The sequence below is a fragment of the Carlito syrichta genome, unplaced genomic scaffold, assembly GCF_000164805.1.
Source record: "Carlito syrichta isolate Samal-C Ts95f unplaced genomic scaffold, Tarsius_syrichta-2.0.1 Scaffold311524, whole genome shotgun sequence".
Taxonomy (NCBI): Eukaryota; Metazoa; Chordata; class Mammalia; order Primates; family Tarsiidae; genus Carlito; species Carlito syrichta.
The window spans coordinates 197067-215177 of record NW_007255620.1 but is presented as its reverse complement, the minus strand read 5'-3'; the positions used below and the strand labels follow the sequence as shown (position 1 = coordinate 215177).

The window sequence follows — 18111 nt, the reverse complement described above, 5'->3', positions numbered from 1 at the left end:
TCCTGGGAGAGCTGACAGTGACAGGATCGTCTCCAGACTCGCTGAGCCTCTTCTGGACCGTCCCCCAGGGCCACTTTGACTCTTTCACCATCCAATACAAGGACAAGGACGGGCGGCCCCAGGTGGTGCGTGTCGGGGGTGAGGAGAATGAGGTCACCGTGGGGGGCCTGGAGCCCGGGCGCAAGTACAAGATGCACCTGTATGGCCTCCACGAGGGGCAGCGCATGGGCCCTGTGTCCACCGTGGGCATGACAGGTAAGTGAGTGTGAGGTGGGCAGTGTGGGGAAGATGGCCTTAGAAGATTTCTGTTTTTTCCCAGCTTCGTGAAAACATAAATATTCTCAGCAACACTTATTTTGTTTGTCCAAATACCTGGAGATTTTTGTTAAAAGGCAGATTCAAATTCAGCAGAGTTGACTGGGGCCAGGCGTCTTTCTAATAAGATTCTTCTTTATATGGATGTTACTAATTGGCATCTTGGGTTTTTCATTGTGGTAACGTATATATAACAAAATTTATCATCTTAAGCTACTTTTTTCTTTCTTTTTTTGAGTCAGAGTCTCAGTCTGTCGTCCAGACTGGAGTGCAGCATCACCTTCATGGCTACCACAGTTTGGACCTTCTGGGCTCAGGTGGTCCTCCCACCTCAGCCTCCCAAGTAGCTGAGACTACAGGCCTGCACCACCACACCCAGTTAATTTTTGTATTTTTGGTAGAGACGAGGTCTTGCCACATTGCCCAGGCTGGTCTACAACTCTTGGGCTCCTGGGCTCAAGGCAATCTTCTCACCTCACCTCCCAAGGTTCTGGGATGGCTGACATCTGTAATCCCAGCACTTTGGGAGGCTGAGGTGAGAGGATTGCCTTAACTCATTCACAATCACTGATGTGAAATCACATCATTCCAAATTATGTTCCTCGTTGCCACTGATGCAAATTTACATCTTTGCAAATTCTGTTTCTGAATAATATATATTTGGTTAGAATCTGAATAAGTATACAAAGTATGAAATGCTAGTCAGAGTGGCATTTAACACAAATACTGGATATGTCTGCAACTTTCAGCTATATTGTGAAAAAGATGACAATTTAGAAAAGACCATTTCACTTGTACTTAACAAGAGAAGTTTGCAGCAATGAACTTCAGATTTTTTAAAAATTTTCACTCACAATTAGTATTAGGAAAGTGAAAAATTTGCCGGTCACGAATGTGTTCATAAGTACATTCACATGTTGTGCAGCCCTCACTGGTATCCATCTCAGAACTCTTCTTCCAAGACTGAAACTCTGTACCCATTAAACACTAACTCTCCTTTCTCTCCTCACCCAACCCCTGGCGAACACCATTCCACTCTCTACTCTCTGTCTCTGTGAATCTGATCCTCCTGGGTACCTCACATAAGTGGCATCATGAAGTATTTGTCTTTTCTAACCAGCTAATTTTACCAAGCACAACATCTTTAAGATTCATGAATGTTGCAGCATCTGTCAGAAGTTCTGTTCTTTTACGGCTGAATGATATTTTATTTGATATGTATACCACGCTTTGCTCATTCATCCATCCATTGATGGACACTTGGATTGTTCCACCTTTTGGCTATTGTGAATAATGCTGTTATGAATAGCCATGTACAAATAGCAAAACACATTTTGTAGTAAAGTTCCTCCCAACAACAGATCTGGAACCTTTTAGAATTTGTTGAAGTGAATTTTACATGCATCCATGAATCATCACAGAAGTTAGGGTTCTTATCCTAATGTTCTTATCCTAGTGATATAAATTTCTGTGCTAATGGGGCTCACAATCAAGGAGATACAGGCTGTGAACCAGCAAATAAAGCAAAGGGGGATGAGCCTGTGAAGTCCAGGGTTCAGGCCAGAACTGGGCAGGGATATCTCACTCTGCTCATGGGTGCTCAGGGGACAGCAGGGACCTGAGGTCTGGCAGGCCTTAGCTTGTGACAGCTATAGAGAGAAGACAAAGAGTATGTCAGGTCATGTCACAGCTGGTGCAAAGACCAGGAGGTCAGAAAGAACATGGGGCACGAGAGGAACTGAGAGGACTGAGTGTGAGTCCTTAGAGGTATCCAGATGGTGTTGCAGTGTGGGAGGAGATGGGGCAGCTCACAAAACCTAGGGTCTCCAGGGGTGAGGAGGTTGTCACACAGGTGTGTGCTGAGATGGGTTCCTGCAATACTGGGTGTCATGTGGAGCGTGGAAGGTAAGAGACAGGGATGGAGGAGGCAGGGCCTGTCCAGTAGGGAGGTAGTGATGCCAGAGAGAGGTGACAATGGCCCAAACCAGGATCCTGAGGCTGAAGGTGGGAAAGGGGAGGCATCCAGGGAACTCAGGGAAGAATGGGGCACACTCTGAGACTCTGGCAACTGAAAAGGGTAGTTTGCAGGAACACGCACCAGATTCTGCCTGGAGAGGGTGTACTGACCTTGTTCTGGAGTAAAGACAGGAGCCCAGTGAACCGAAACCCTAATGAGTCCCCAGTGCAGGGAGGCTGCATGGGCCTTGCTCAGAATACAAGCAGTTCTGGAGAGAGAGGGAAAGTTGCCTGGATGTTGGTGGGGGGGGTTTGGAGTGAGGTGTGGGGATCAGGGTGAGGGGATGGGATAGGCCCCAGGGAGGGGATTGGAGGGGAGATGTGCTAGAAACACTGTGGGTGGCATCATCCTGCTCATGGGCACTTTGTATTTTGTGACACACCCTTTCTTTACTGAACTGAGGACTGAAGACCTCAATGTTCCCAAACTGTCTGTCCAGCTCCAGAGGATGAAGCTACGACTACCCAAGCAGCGCCCACCATGACCCCTGAGCCTCCCATCAAGCCACGCCTGGGGGAGCTGACTGTGACAGATGCTACTCCCGACTCCCTGAGCCTGTCCTGGACAGTCCCCGAGGGCCAATTTGACCACTTCTTGGTCCAGTACAAGAACGGGGATGGGCAGCTCAAGGCAGTGCGGGTGCCAGGGCACCAGGATGGTGTCACCGTCTCAGGCCTGGAGCCAGATCACAAGTACAAGATGAACCTGTATGGTTTCCACGGTGGCCAGCGTGTGGGCCCTGTGTCTGCCATCGGGATGACAGGTGAGTGCATGGTGGGAGCCACAGGGTTGGACCCAGCAGGAAGGTCACCCTCTCTCTGGTGATGGGTGAGTGGACCCATGAAGCCCATCTGCTCTAGGCTGAGGCATGGTATTCTCTGTGCCTTTTCCCTGGTCTTCCTGAGGACTGACAGGTCCTCCTGGACAGAAAAGGACCCATTTACCTCTGCTGGTGGCTGTTGCACGTTCCCCACTGCTGGCCCCAGAGCTTGTCATGCTCACTAGCTGTCAGCTGACAGGACCACCCAGCCCCAAGGATCGTCTTCTCTGAACTGACTTCAGTTCACCCAGTCGTGGCCTTGGCATCTCCCTCCTTCTCCCCAAGACCCAAGGACATCCCCAGGGTCCCTGCCTCACCCTCTCTGTGTTCACTCTTTCAGCTGCAGAGGAAGAGACTCCCAGTCCCACAGAACCCAGCACAGAGGCCCCAGAGACCCCCGAGGAACCGCTCCTGGGGGAGCTGACAGTGACAGGATCGTCCCCAGACTCGCTGAGCCTCTCCTGGACCATCGCCCAGGGCCACTTTGAGTCCTTCACCATCCAGTACAAGGACAGGGACGGGCGGCCTCAGGCAGTGCGTGTCAGGGGCGAGGAGAATGAGGTCACCGTGGGGGGTCTGGAGCCCGGGCGGAAGTACAAGATGCACCTGTATGGCTTCTATGAGGGGCGGCGCGTGGGTCCTGTGTCCACTGTAGGCATGACAGGTGAGTGAGTGTGAGATGAGCAGTGTGGGGAAGATGGCCTTAGATGATTTCTTTTTTCCTCCAACTTCATGAAAACATAAATATTCTCAATAGCATTTCTTCTTCGTGTTCAAATGCCTGTAGATTTTTGTTAAGAGGCGGGTTCAAATTCAACAGAGTTGGCTAGGGCCATGGATTGTGTATTTCTAACAAGATTCTTCTTGATATTGATGTTGCTGATGGATACTTAGGATTTTCATTGTGGTGACATCTATATAGCATAAAATTTATGAAAAGTATGTCAGGTCATGTCGCAGCTGGTGCAAAGACCAGGAGGTTAGAAAGAGCATGGGGCATGAGAGGACTGAGTGTGAGTCCTTGGAGGTGCCCAGACAGTGTTGCAATGTGGGAGGAGGTCACGGGGCCTGAGGTCTACAGGGATGAGGAGGTGGTTGCCCAAGTCTGAACTGAGATGGGCTCCTGCAGCTGTGCTTGTAGGAAGCTCATCCTGGCTGCCATGTGGAGCGTGAAGGGCAGGAGACAGGGATGGAGGAGGCAGGGTCTGTCCAGTAGGGAGGTCGTAACCCGGGTGAGAGGACAGTGGCCCAAAGCAGGATCCTGGGCTGCAGGTGAGGGAGGGGAGGCATCCAGGTAACTCAGAGGGGAGAGTGGGGCACACTCTAGGGATCTCACAGCTGGTGAGGGCCCAGTGCAGCAACACGCCCCAGGTCCTGCGTAGGGAGGGTGCGCTGAACTTGTTCTGGGGTGAAGACCGGAGCTCAGAGGTGCCCAGGGCACAGAGGCAGCATGAGCCTTACTCAGAAGAGAGTCAATGCTGAAGGTAGAGGGACAAGGTGCCAGGGGGTTGGAGGTAGGGGTGGGTGGGGTGAGGTGGGGGCATCAGGGAGCATCAGGGTGAGAGGATAGGACAGGTCCCGGGGAGGTGATTGGAGAGCAGATGGGCTAGAGCCGCTGCGGGCAGCATCGTCCTGCTCTTGGGCACTTTATGTCTTGTGACCCACCCTTTCTTTGCTGAACTGAGAACTGAGGACCTCTTCCTCCTCACTGTCTCCAAACATGTCTTTTTGGCTCTAGAAGATGAAGCCATGACCACCCAAGCGGTACTCACCACAACCCCCGAGCCTCCCATCAAGCCACGCCTAGGGGAGCTGACTGTGCCAGATGCCACCCCTGACTCCCTGAGCCTGTCCTGGACGGTCCCTGAGGGCCAGTTTGACCACTTTCTGGTTCAGTACAAGAACGGCGATGGGCAGCCCAAGGCAGTGAGGGTGCCAGGGTACGAGGATGGTGTCACCATCTCTGGCCTGGAGCCAGACCACAAGTACAAGATGAACCTGTACGGCTTCCATGGTGGTCAGCGTGTGGGCCCTGTGTCTGCCATCGGGGTGACGGGTGAGTGCACAGCAGGAGCCCCAGGATAGGATTTGTGGCTGCCCCACCCTCATGCCTTTGGTGACAACTAGTGGGAGTGAGTCTGGTCAGTAACCACAGACCTGCTTGTGGCTGAGGCTCCCTCTGTGCCTTCCTCTGTGGTTGACCACTGGCTCCTCTGGGCAGAGAGAGGCCATCAGGAGGTTTTCCGTGCGGGTGGCGGTTCAGGTTCCCACCACTGACCCCAGAGCTTGCATTGCTCGCTAGCTGTCAGCTGACAGGACCACCCAGTCCCAAGGATTGTCTTCTCTGAACTGACCTCAGGTCACCCAGTCACGGCCTTGGCGCCTCCATCCTTCTCCCCAAGACCCAAGGACATCCCCCAGGGACCCTGCCTCACTCTCTCTGTGTCCCCTCTTCTCAGCTGCAGAGGAAGAGACCCCCAGCCCCACAGAACCCAGCACGGAGGCCCCGGAGCCCCCTGAGGAGCCACTCCTGGGGGAGCTGACGGTGACAGGATCATCCCCAGACTCGCTGAGCCTCTCCTGGACCGTCCCCCAGGGCCACTTTGACTCCTTCACCATCCAGTACAAGGACAGGGACGGGCGGCCCCAGATAGTTCGTGTCGGGGGCGAGGAGAATGAGGTCACCGTGGAGGGCCTGGAGCCTGGGCGCAGGTACAAGATGCATCTGTATGGCCTCCACCAGGGGCAGCGCGTGGGCCCTGTGTCCACTGTGGGAGTGACAGGTGAGTGAGGGAACAGGTCCTTACCCTCGGTTCTCTTCTATACTCTTTTGTGCATCTTCTTTGAATCTGAGGCCCTCCTACTTCTGGGCCTCGAGGTCCCTGTCTTTTCTCACATTTTGCCGATGATCCTGCCTCATCCTTGAGCTGAGTGAGGATTAGTGGAGACTTTGGAGTCAGATGAGCATGTAGTCTGTGCCCCACGGTTTGTAGCTTACTTCCTCCCATCATGGTCTGGAACCTCCATGTTGTTCATTTGTTCTGTCTTCAGGCTCCCTGAATGGGTATTTTAGTGGCTCTGAACATTCTCCACAACCAGGCTTCCTGGATCAGTATTTGCCTCAAATGTGGGATTTTACAAGTGTTTCTTGCCCTCTCTGTGCCTCAGATCCCTGCAGAATGGAGGTGATCATCGTAAAGGCGCTTACTTCATATGTTATGTGATGGTTAAGGGCAGTAATATTTGTGTACTGCTTGCAGCAAACCCAGCACGTAGTAAGCACTTTAGAAGAGGCTGCTAGGAAACATTTATTCCACAGCCTGGAGAGAGCACTGCCTCCTTTGGGCAGGGTTCTGTCTCCTGACCATTTGGCCTCCTCTGCTCTTTTCCAGCCTCCCTGCCCACACAGCCCCCCGTGGAGCCCCGCCTGGGGGAGCTGGTTGTGTCAGCGGTGACCTCGGACACAGTGCAGCTCTTGTGGACGGTGGCCCAGGGTCCCTTTGACTCCTTTCAGATCCAGTACAGGGATACACAGGGGCAGCCCCAGGCAGTGCCCATGAGCAGAGACCAACGAGAGGCCACCATCTCAGGGCTGGACCCAGCCCGCAAGTACAAGTTCCTGCTCTTTGGACTCCAGAATGGGAAACGCTATGGCCCAGTCCCAGTGGAGACCAAGACTGGTGAGTGAGGGCCCAGCCTTCCTTGGCCGGAGAGCTTCCCAGTCAGCCTTCGCCCCCTTGTGGCAACAGTTGGAATTTCATGTTTCTGTACCCCACACTCCAGACCTCAGGGCTCATTTACTTACTGGGTCCCTGGCCTCCCCTTCTCCCCTCACTCCATCCTGCTCCCTACACCCCAGGGTACACTTACTTTCTTGCCTGGCTCCTCCTTTGTCCCTACTTCTGTCCAGTCACTTCCTCCACTCCCAGGACAGGCTCACAGTCACAATACCCAGGAAGCTCAACCATCTCTGTTACTCTCCACTCAACGCACTCTCTTTTCTTACTGCAGACATGAAACCCTCTCCCCGCCTGGGGGAGCTGACAGTGACAGATGTGACCCCTGACTCCATGGGCCTCTTGTGGACAGTTCCTGAGGGTGAATTCGACTCCTTTGTGGTCCAGTACAAGGACAGGGATGGGCAGTCCAAAGTGGTGTCCGTGGCCACAGACCAGCGCAAGGTCACTGTCCTTGGCTTGGAGCCCAATAGGAAATACAAGTTCCTGCTCTATGGTCTGGCAGGCAGGAAGCGACTGGGCCCTATCTCTGCTGATGGCACCACAGGTGAGCCTAGCCCTGGCTCCTACCTTTTTCAGAGCTGCCTCTTGTCCAAGCCCCCAGAGCTGGCCCTATGGCCTTCCCATGAGATTGATTCTATCTGAAACCTTGGCACAACCACCTTAACACCAAAAGTGAGTCCCTGTGTGTGTCAGGCACAGTTCTGAGCATTTTATATGCATTATTTCCTCATTCACTGACTGCCGATGAAGTACAAAGAACCCAGGCTTTGGGGCCAAGCAGACCTGTATTTCAGTTCCAGTCCCACCCAGCCCTTGCCAGCTGTGACCATGGACAACCCTAACTCTTGGTGTCCTCACCTGCATAATGGCTGTGAATAATACCCACTGGCACTCAGTAGTTGTTCCAGTCCTCCTCCCTCCATCTCAACTGTGAGGCAAGAGGTGGAAAATAAGGGAGGGCCTGGTTACAGAAAGACTATGGAAAAGTCTGGTGTCTTTGTGCCCATGACTCAGGCCCCTGAGGAAGGGGTGGGGTGTGTCACTGACCCTCACCATTCTCCTGGGACCATGAGTCACCCTGGCCAGAGGAGGAAAGAGCAGCCAGCCAGTCGGGGTCAGGGCCTGGGGCCCTCCAACTCCATATTCTCCTTCCCCAAACCTTCGCTATGGGGACTGCATACAGGCTTCCCTTCAAGGCCACCCATCAGTACCCTCCCCCACCTAGGCAAGTCTCTTCTCCCAGCTCTTCTCCTGGCTTCTCCCCTGCCACACTGGCTGCCCTGGTTCAATAGTGTCAGCATGGGACTGGGGAAGTGGGAGGCATGGACGGCCAGGCTGATGGCTGTGAAGGGAGGTCATGGTTGGGCAGTGATGGGAGCCCATGCTCTGACTAGCTGCCCAGCCCAGCTCCCTGGTATCTCCCTGACAACCCAGAGGCTTCCTGGGAGTCTCTCTCAGCTCTGGCCACATCCCTGCCCAGGGATCAGGGGTCAGAGGAAAGGAAGGCCCTCTCTGCATCCAAAGCCACTCTCTCTCAGGAGATGATCATTATGTATTTACCAACCCCATGATCACAGTAGGGAGGGAGTGGGGGCAGGAAGGAGTTTGGGTAGAGGGAAAGAGGTGGCTGTCTTCCCATTCCTGTAGGGCAGGACTGGAGCAGGTCCGTGTGTCTCCTCAGGGGGCTGTCTCTGAGGCCATGCTTCAGGGACCTGTCCCAGACCCTCACACCTCTCAGAGGTTGCCATGGCTGGGGTAAAGGCAGTGTCTGACAAGATGTTTTTTTTTCCCCATCCTCTGAACAGCTGCCCTGGAGAAGGAGCCACAGTCCCTGCCCCGCCTGGGGGAACTGACAGTGACTGAGGAGACCTCAGACTCCCTGCACCTGTCATGGACGGTGGACCAGGGCCCCTTTGATTCCTTCGTGGTCCAGTACAGGGACACAGATGGGCAGCCCCGGACAGTGCCTGTGGCTGCAGACCAGCGTGAGGTCACCATAAAGGACCTGGAGCCTGGCAGAAAATACAAATTTCTGCTCTATGGGCTCCTTGGAGGAAAGCGATTGGGCCCCATCTCTGTCCTGGGATTGACAGGTAAAGATGTCCTACTTGGCTCTAGCAGGCTAGCCTGAGTCCATTTCCTTGTGCCTTGGGGCTGAAGACAAAGGAACTGGCAAGAGTGGGCAGGTGGGGAGAGAGGGAGCCCTGACCAGGGCACAGGAGGGAGGAAGAGTGTACAGCCTCATTGGCTCTGACGTTGGTCAAGAGGAGGAGCCAGGACAGTGGGAAGGAAAGCCCCTGGCAGTGGTTGCCTAATCGCCCAACCCCCCTCCCATCACTGCTGCTGCTCCCATTACTCATTGAGGCAGCTGTTACCTCCCAGCAGGGTGGCCTTGCCCAGATAGGGGCAAACCTCCCTGCCATGGATGAATCAGGAGCGTTTTTTTTCTCAAACGGAAAATCACTGGGAAACAAAATGGAAAGGGTACACAAAAACCAATAGAAGTAGCTGCATTTATGGTAGAAGCTCTTCCAGAGGTTACTGGTGCCCACCTCAGACCAGCCCAACCAGGGCACGCCTGGTGTGGCTTGCTCAACACATACACCAGCCATTTCCACCTCAGCTCCTCTCGGAAGGGAGTACCTCATGCCCCAGCTCAGCAAGTGTGTCCCAGGGCATAGGGCGGGCACAAGGCTGTGCTGACATCCAGAGGAGGGGCTTGATAGGACATCAGGGTGCAGGAGGAGAAACAAGTACCTGGTTCAGACGTGGCACAGGAGCCCACAAAGGAGCAATGATGCTCAGCAGCTTCCTGAGCAGGAGGCCACAGTTGGCCTCAGGAGCCCCAGGGGTGGCAAGAGTCAGTGCCAAGGCAGGGATGTGGCAGAAGGAGAGATGAAGAAAAACCTAGGTCTCTCCTTTCTGTCCACCTGGCTGGGATCTGTAAGTCCCCACCTCAGCTTTGGGCCCACCTCAGAAGCCCCTCTTTGGGAAGCAGGATAGAAAAGGCAGGTTCCCACAGCACCCTCCACTCAGCTTCTCCCCTGGGCTTCTACGCACAGCCCCAGAAGAGGACATGCCAACCCCAGAGACGCCCCAGTCCCCTGAAGAGCCCCGCCTAGGGGTGTTGGCAGTGACTGACACGACGCCAGACACCATGCGCCTCTCGTGGAGTGGGGCCCAGGGCCCCTTTGAGTCCTTCGTGGTCCAGTATGAGGACACAGATGGGCAGCCCCAGGCCTTGCTTGTGGATGGCGACCAGAGCAAGGTTCTCATCTCAGGACTGGAGCCCAGCACCTCCTATACCTTCTTCCTCTATGGCCTCCATGAAGGGAAGCGCCTGGGGCCCATCTCAGCTGAGGGCACCACAGGTACCGCCAGACCTCGCTGGCCTCCAGACTGGGACGAGGAAGGGTGAATGGGGTGGGGGGAGAAGTGGGTCTGTGGGGAAAGAGCATGTGGAGGGTACCAGGCTGTGTCTGAGCAGCCCTCTGGGCTCCCTTCCAGCAAGATCCCACCTGTGGGTACAAGTCCCTCACTAGCTCCATTTTACAGCTGGAGAAATAGGGGCCAGGGGTGGGGTGGGGGAAGGTAGAAGGGACCTGCCCCCGTCACCAAGCTGGTGGGCTCCTGTCTCCAATCCCTTCTCTCCCACCCACTCCGGGCAGGGCCGGCTCCTGCTGGTCAGACCCCAGGGGAGCTAGGGCCCCGCCTGTCACAGTTGTCGGTGACCGACGTGACCACCAGTTCTCTGAGGCTCAACTGGGAGGCTCCACCTGGGGCCTTTGACTCCTTCCTGCTGCGCTTTGGGGTCCCATCACCAAGCACTCTGGAGCCGCATCTGCGTCCTCTGATGCAGCGGGAGCTGATGGTGCCGGGGACACGGCACTCAGCCATGCTCCGGGACCTGCGTCCAGGAACCCTGTACAGCATGACGCTGTATGGCCTGCGTGGGCCACACCAGGCCGACAGCATCCAGGGCACCGCCCGCACCCTCAGCCCAGGCAAGGCCCCATGCTAGGCTCCCCCAAAGTGGGGGTCTTCATGCTTTTCCGAGGGAACCTGACGCCTCAGCCAGAGGGGAGGTGGCGAGTTGGCACAGGGCTTGAAGGAATCTACAGAATGATTCTGATTCTGATGTAGAGGAAAGGGGGGTGGAGGGCCTATTTGGAGTAGGGATGAGGGATGGGACTCCTGGGGCAGAAATCCCCCTGCCCCTGTCCTCACCATTGTGCCTTGCCCCCTCCCTAGTTCTAGAAAGCCCCCGTGACCTCCAGTTCACTGAAATTGGAGAGACCTCTGCCACGGTCAACTGGATGCCCCCACCATCCAGGGTGGACAGCTTCAAAGTCTCTTACCAGCTGGCAGATGGAGGTGATGCCTTTGCCTGTGTCCTCATTTGCTTGTGTTTCTCCCACCCCTGAGCTCTACCCACCCTCCAGCTGCTCTGGGTTTTCCTGGATAACATCCCAACCCTCTTGGTGTTTCTAGGGGAGCCACAGAGTGTGAAAGTGGACGGCCGGACCCGGACCCAGAAACTCGAGGGGCTAATCCCAGGTGCTCGCTATGAGGTGACTGTGGTCTCCGTTCGAGGCTTTGAGGAAAGCGAGCCTCTCACAGGCTTTCTCACCACAGGTGAGAGGCGCTGGGATCTGGGCAAGAGGTGGGAAGCAAGAAAATGGCGTGGGTGGGAGTCGAGAGGAAACAGGGAGGGGGATGGGAGGCATTAAAGGCTCTGATTGCTGACAAGAGGCCAGTGGAATTTGGAGAAATAAGGGGTAGGGAGGGCAGCAGAAACAGCCGAGTCTCTCCCTTCTCCCAGTTCCTGATGGCCCCACCCAGCTGCGGGCACTGAACTTGACCGAGGGATCCACCCTGCTGCACTGGAGGCCCCCGCAGAACCCTGTGGATAAATATGATGTCCAGGTCACAGCCCCTGGGGGTGAGCAGGGCTAGGGCCTCTGGAAGGGACATGTTCAAGGTGGGGACTGCAGACACAGGCCAGGCTCTGGCAGGGCATGGAGGGGACAGTCGCTGATGCCCACTTGCTTTCCCAGTCCCGCCTCTGCAGGCCTCAGCTCCAGGCAGTGCAGTAGACTACCCTCTGCACCACCTCGTACTCCATACCAACTATACCGCTACTGTGCGTGGCCTTCGGGGCCCTAACCTCACTTCCCCGGCCAGCATTACCTTCACCACAGGTACACGGTGAACTGTGTGAGTCAGGGGAGGGGAAAGAGAGGGCCAGGGTGGGCCTCATCCCCACCTCCTCTCCCAATTTCCCTCCCAGGGTTGGAGGCCCCGCAGGACTTGGAGGCCAAGGAAGTGACCCCCCGCACGGCCTTGCTCACTTGGACAGAGCCCCAGGTCCCACCTACAGGCTACCTGCTCAGCTTCGACACCCCTGGTGGACAGACCCAGGTGCCCCCTCCCCCCCTGCCCGCTGACCAACTCCCCTCCTTGTATGATTCAAGGAGGTGCTACCTCTGGCTGTCCCAGTGGGTCTCCACAGCCCTCCCCTGACCACCCCTTCCTCGTCTGTCCCACAGGAGATCCTGCTCCCAGGAGGTGTCACCTCTTACCAGCTCCTCGGCCTCTTTCCCTCCACCCCTTACAATGCTTGGCTCCAGACCATGTGGGGTGACAGCCTCACGCCGCCAGTGTCCACCTCCTTCACCACCGGTACCTGGATGCAGGGGCTCCGATGGTGGGGGTTGGCTGGGCAGCAGGGGCCTGAGGTTTGGAAAAAGGACCAGCCCCTTCCTCCCCTCTCCCTAGGTGGGCTGCGGATCCCCTTCCCCAGGGACTGCGGGGAGGAGATGCAGAATGGGGCCGGAGCCTCCAGAACCACCACCATCTTCCTCAACGGCAACCGCGAGAGGCCCCTGAACGTGTTTTGTGACATGGAGACTGATGGGGGCGGCTGGCTGGTGGGTGGCATCAGGAAGCCTGGGAGTCAGTGCAGGGCAGAGGCCGCTGCCCCTGGAGCCGGAGGCTGATGGTGCCCCTACCTGCTTCCCAGGTGTTCCAGCGCCGCATGGACGGACGGACCGACTTCTGGAGGGACTGGGAGGACTATGCCCTCGGTTTTGGAAACATCTCCGGGGAGTTCTGGCTGGGTCAGTGCCTCACATTGTTTAGGGAACTGGGGAGGGGATGGGCCCTGTGGACACCAGGACCCTGATGAGGGCACTCCCCCCCTGCCCACCTCCAGGCAATGAGGCCCTGTACAGCCTGACACAGGCCGGCGACTACTCCATGCGTGTGGACCTGCGGACTGGGGACGAGGCCGTATTTGCCCAGTATGACTCCTTCTGGGTGGATTCGGCGGCTGAGTACTACCGCCTCCACCTGGAGGGCTACCACGGCACTGCAGGTAAGGGTGGGCCCCAGGGGCCGGGAAGGTGGGACTGGGTGGGGAGGCCCTTATGGCTCCTTCCTTGCCCTGCCCAGGGGACTCCATGAGCTACCACAGTGGCAGTGTCTTTTCCGCCCGGGATCGAGACCCCAACAACTTGCTCATTTCCTGCGCCGTCTCCTACCGAGGGGCCTGGTGGTACCGGAACTGCCACTATGCCAACCTCAATGGACTCTATGGGAGCACAGTGGACCACCAGGTGAGGGGCCAGGAAGCAGTGCAGAGGTCTGGTGGTTGGGGCTCTCCTGCCTGAGCTTGAACTCCGTAGTGCGACAGGACGAGGGACTGAGTGGCTCAGTGCCTCAGGGCCGCGTCTGTGAAACGGAATAATAATGCCAACCTGGCAGTTTTCTTGAGATTATTTATTGGCTGAATTGAACTCAGGATTGAGCGTCAGTATTTTGCAGTTGAGGAAGGGAGCAGGGGGAGGATGGTCGAGTGCTGGAAACCCCCTCCTGAGGGCCTGGGAGTGGGTCAGGGAGCAGATGGGAAGTCCAGCTTTGACTCTCTCTTGACAACCCCCTTCCCAGGGAGTGAGCTGGTACCACTGGAAGGGCTTTGATTTCTCGATGCCCTTCACGGAAATGAAGCTGAGACCAAGAAGCTTTCAGTCCCTGGCGGTGGGAGGCTGAGCTGCTGCCCACCTCTCTCGCACCCCAGTATGACTGCTGAGCACTGAGGGGTCGCCCCAGAGAAGAACCAGGGGCCGTTATCACCGTTGGCCGCCGGAGGAAGCCTTCTCTGCCAGCGATCTCACAGCACCATGTTTACAGGGGGGAGGGGAGGGGTTTACACGGGAGCAATAAAGGAGAAACTGAGGCACGCGGCTGGCACCAGTCCTGCCCGTCACTGGCGCTGGCCCAGGACGCGGGCCCCCACGCCTCGGGGCTGCAACCGCACCTCGAAAGGCTGCATCAGGAGGTTGACGCCGAAGTGGGGCTGGGGCTGCAGGGAGGGCAGGGCGCCCCCGAGCGGCAGCAGCGTGAAGCCCTGCAGCAGCCGCGCCAGCACCACAAAGAGCTCCAGGCGCGCCAGCGGCTCGCCCAGGCACACGCGCGCTCCGCAGCCAAAGGCCAGCGCCCTGGGGCTCGTGCCCGGCTCCAGGAAGCGGTCTGCAGGCAGGTGGACAGACAGGGTGGGGAGGAGTTCAGCGGCTGCCGGACCAGCCTCTGCCTCCCACGCGGCAGGCACCCAGCCCCCCACATACCGGGCCAGAACTTGTGCGGCTGCTCCCAGACCGTTTCGTCCAGGTGGGCGCCTTGGAGGTTGGGGATGATGATTGTGCCCTCGGGGATGTCATAGCCCAGGATGCTGGAGGAGGGTGGAGTTAGAGCCTGGCCCCCTGGCCTAGGGCCTTCCTCACTCATCCTAGCCCTCAAGAGTCACCTGCTGTGCCGCGTGGTGCGGTGGGGCAAGGCCAAGGGCACCACAGGCCGCAGGCGCAGCACCTCGGCGATGGTGGCGTTGAGCAAGGGCAGCCGCCCACGGTCCTTGTAGGAGACTGGGGAGCCAGAGCCCTCGGGGCCCAGTTCGCGGTCTAGCTCTTCCTGCAGTCGCTGCTGAATCTGGGAAGTGGGGGCGTCCAGGGTGGAGTCCAGCCCCGGCCAGCCCACAGCTGCCCAGTCTTCACCCGCTCCCCCAGCTGGGTTGCCAGTGCAGCCTTTGTGCCAATTAGGAGAGGCACAGCCTGAGCCTGTGCACTGCGCTCAGAGCCCAGCAAGCCAGGTTCCCTCTGCCCTGGCCAGGTGCCAGGAAGAGCCTTTTGCCTGCCCCCAGGGCGCACCTCAGGGTGGTGAAGCAAGAAAGCTACAGCCCAGGAGAGAGTGGTCGCTGTGGTCTCAGTGCCACCAATGAGAATGTCCACCACAGCCATATGTACATGCCCTTCTAGGAGCTGTCCAGGGCCCTCTTCCACTGCCGGCAGTGCCACTCCTTGGAGCATGTAGTCCATCAGGTCCCTCCAGTGGCCTGTCACCAGGCTGTCCTGCAGAGAGAGGGTGGAGGAGCGGGCTGAGCCCCTGGCTTGGAGAGAGGGGCATGGGGTGGCAACAGGCCCAGAGCCAGGGCATGTAGGACACCCTCCTTGCAGCAGTGCTGGGGCCAGCAGCATCACTGGCTGTGGGCAGAGGGCAGCCCTCACACACAGTCCCCACCTTGTGCTGCCTCAGCTGCTTTTCTACCATGCGGTCCCTCTTCTCCATGATCTGCTTCAGCCTCTGGAGACCTGGATTGGGGAAAAACTGGGGTGGGAACAAGAGAGGATGGCTGACGGGAAGAAGCCTATTCCTCCACCCCAGCCTTCACCAGGACCCAGGGGTGTCTGAGCTGCACCCTCCTGGAACCCAGGGGTGTCTGGGCTGCACCTCCTCACCCTGAGAAAGGGAATTACATCCACAATTTGGACCGACCAGTGGTTCCAGGCATCCATCACTTCCTGGACACAGTCATGATAGGCATGTACTAAGTTATCCTCCTGCCAGGAGAGGAGGAAATGCTTTCAGTTCAGGACTGAGAAAGGCTCAGGCAGTAGCTGTGGGGTAGGTCTGAGGGGTTATGAGGGCAACCTTGATCTTGTCTCCAAAGGTGAGGTAACAGATGATGCTGCAGGTAAGGAGAGAAAATTCCTTCTGGATGGCCACAGGGGCGCCGGCCTGGGCTCTCATGCGCTGTGGAGAAGGAGCACGGGATGAGCAGGCCAGTGGGGGTGGGGGTGCTAGTAGGCTGTAGGCTGACCTGAGGTGGCCGTGGGAACCCAGCCTCACCTCACAGAATTCCTGGGCCAGCTGTTCCACCATGGGCTCCAGGGAGTTGCGAATGCCCAGCAGCAGGGCTGAACGGGTGAGTTTCTTGTGGGCCTTCCAGAGCAGGGAGTAGTCCCCTAGTGACAGGTCTGGGTAGTCCTGAGACACCAGTTTGTCTGTGGGAGGGATTGGGGATAGAGGGTGAAAACTGACCAAGGAAGCCGAGGACCTGATCATCTTCTGCCTCCCTCAGTCCCTGCTTCTTTCCCCAAGAAATGCCCCCAGCCAGGTGTGGTGATGCACACCTGTAATCCCAGACTTGGGAGCCCAAAGAAGGAGGATCACTTGAGACCAGGAGTTCGAGACCAACCTGGGCAACATGGTGAGACCTCATCTCCACAAAAAAATTCTTAAAGAAAAAAATGCCTCCAGCCCTTACAGGAAAGCGTCTCAGGTCTGCCAGCAAAGTCCTCCCACTTTCTGACCATGGCTTCCTCAATGGTTCTTTTGGAGTTCAGCACCACCACATCTAGGGGAGAGCCAAAGCAGCGTTAGCAGGGAGAGAACCTCTGGCCCATGGTGGGGCCAGGGAGAGGGTGGGCTCTTACCTTGCAGGCCGAAGCGGAGCCTGTAGATAGGCCCGAATTTCTGAGTCAGGCCAAGCAGATGGATGGGGAGGTTGGGCTGCAGCAGGTGCAGGAAACCTGGAGCAAAAGGCGGGAGGCGGAGGCTCCTGAGCTTCCACCAGCCCCACAGCAGGCGGGCACTGACCAGCAGGGTCAGCAGCAGCAGCAGCAGCCCAGGGAACAGCATAGCAGACACTCCAGCGAAGACCCTGACACGGCCACTTATAGCTCTTGAGCCCCGGCCATCCCTTCTGCTGCTTAGACCATTTGGGGGCCTTTCTCCACCCCACCCTCGTGTTCCCTCCCACCCACAGAATGTCACATTTCTGGAATGGCACCAGTGCCATTGACCTTGGGAGGTCCACGTTTCACAAAATGTACCATCCATCAAGAAGAAAGAAAAAGAAATGTAACCCTGACCTTTCTTCTGCATCCATAAGCCGCTTTCTGGCTCCACATCAACCGTGTGGGCAAGTGCATCCCCCCTCGCCTGGTCCTCCCCCTCTGCCACTCTGCTGTGGGTCAGTTTACTGGTATGAGGGTTGTCCCAGAGAGAAAATTGCAGTTCCTGCCAAATACGCCCTCCAGGATGGCCTGAAGAACAAGATGAGATTCATGTGGGGGTTTCGTTTGTTTAACTTACAGATAGGGTGACCATATGGCCCGGTTTGCCTGGGGAGTTCCAGTATATATCTGTATTCCAGTGTAAGTATTAACAGTGCTCTGTTCAGTCTCAAAAGTGTCCAGAAGACCAAGAAATGGTGTCCCTTTGTGGAACACTTACCAAGTACCAGACAATGTGCTAAGTGCCTTGCCTGCATTAATTTACTCCTTCACAACCAGGGACTGTATGACACACCAGTAGTGTCCCCATTTTGTGGATGAAGAAACAGAGGTGAGAGGCTGAGTGACTTGCCCAAGAGCACACCAGGAAAGTGGCAGAGCCAGGATTCGGGCCTGGACATCTGGCTGCAGAAACTGTACCTTAGCCAATCTCTCTTTGGTCACGAGGAAAAGAGACCAACTTGAGCTGGTTTGAGATAAAAATAGGAATTGTTTTAAGGCCAGGTGTTGATGGCTCAACCCTGTAATCCCAGCACTTTGGGAGACTGAGGTGGGAGAACAGCTGTAGCCCAGAAGTTCGAGACCAACGTAGGCAACATAGCAAGATCTCATCTCTACAAAAACCAAAGAGTTGCCAGACATAGTGGTGCACACCTGTAGTCCTAGCTACTCAGGAGACTGAGGTGGAAAGATCAACTGAGCCCAGGAGGTCAAGGTTGCAGTGAGCCATGATTGTGCCACTGTTTCCTGCCTGGGCAACAGAGTGAGAACTTGACTCAAAAAAAAAAAATTGTTTTAAATACAGGAGTGTCTCACAGAATTCAAGAGCAGGAAAGGAGAGAAGGAAACCTCACTGGCCTTAGAAGGCCA

The 18111-nt window shown here is 56.6% G+C and overlaps 2 protein-coding genes across 3 annotated transcripts in view; one reads left to right on the top strand and one right to left on the bottom strand.

Annotated features, from left to right (window-relative positions):
- Positions 1 to 14130, top strand: part of TNXB (tenascin XB) — a 55789-nt gene extending 41659 nt beyond the window's left edge. Inside the window, exons 26-46 of the mRNA XM_008068772.1 lie at positions 2778 to 3095; positions 3493 to 3816; positions 4499 to 4504; positions 4891 to 5208; positions 5618 to 5935; positions 6545 to 6832; positions 7164 to 7436; positions 8698 to 8985; positions 9955 to 10263; positions 10561 to 10896; positions 11144 to 11266; positions 11384 to 11527; positions 11715 to 11834; positions 11950 to 12093; positions 12183 to 12313; positions 12442 to 12574; positions 12671 to 12822; positions 12915 to 13011; positions 13107 to 13268; positions 13346 to 13509; positions 13841 to 14130. Of these exons, the coding sequence (XP_008066963.1) occupies positions 2778 to 3095; positions 3493 to 3816; positions 4499 to 4504; positions 4891 to 5208; positions 5618 to 5935; positions 6545 to 6832; positions 7164 to 7436; positions 8698 to 8985; positions 9955 to 10263; positions 10561 to 10896; positions 11144 to 11266; positions 11384 to 11527; positions 11715 to 11834; positions 11950 to 12093; positions 12183 to 12313; positions 12442 to 12574; positions 12671 to 12822; positions 12915 to 13011; positions 13107 to 13268; positions 13346 to 13509; positions 13841 to 13942 (4250 nt within the window). The 3' untranslated portion in view covers positions 13943 to 14130. The remainder of the gene's footprint in view (positions 1 to 2777; positions 3096 to 3492; positions 3817 to 4498; positions 4505 to 4890; positions 5209 to 5617; positions 5936 to 6544; positions 6833 to 7163; positions 7437 to 8697; positions 8986 to 9954; positions 10264 to 10560; positions 10897 to 11143; positions 11267 to 11383; positions 11528 to 11714; positions 11835 to 11949; positions 12094 to 12182; positions 12314 to 12441; positions 12575 to 12670; positions 12823 to 12914; positions 13012 to 13106; positions 13269 to 13345; positions 13510 to 13840) is intronic.
- Positions 13629 to 16965, bottom strand: LOC103271305 (steroid 21-hydroxylase). 2 transcript variants are annotated; one of them, XM_008068773.1, is made up of 10 exons: positions 16660 to 16965; positions 16491 to 16580; positions 16073 to 16227; positions 15875 to 15976; positions 15682 to 15783; positions 15464 to 15550; positions 15094 to 15294; positions 14697 to 14875; positions 14518 to 14621; positions 13629 to 14422 (listed from the first exon to the last, which is right to left on the bottom strand). In XM_008068773.1, exons 1-10 carry the CDS (start codon positions 16862 to 16864, stop codon positions 14157 to 14159), a joined length of 1491 nt encoding a protein of 496 aa, XP_008066964.1. In that variant the 5' UTR covers positions 16865 to 16965; the 3' UTR covers positions 13629 to 14156. The 2 variants fall into 2 exon arrangements, with proteins under 2 accessions (XP_008066964.1, XP_008066965.1); XM_008068774.1 differs by lacking the exon at positions 16491 to 16580 and having other exon boundaries at positions 13662 to 14422; positions 16660 to 16865.
- Positions 16966 to 18111: the final 1146 nt, after the last annotated feature.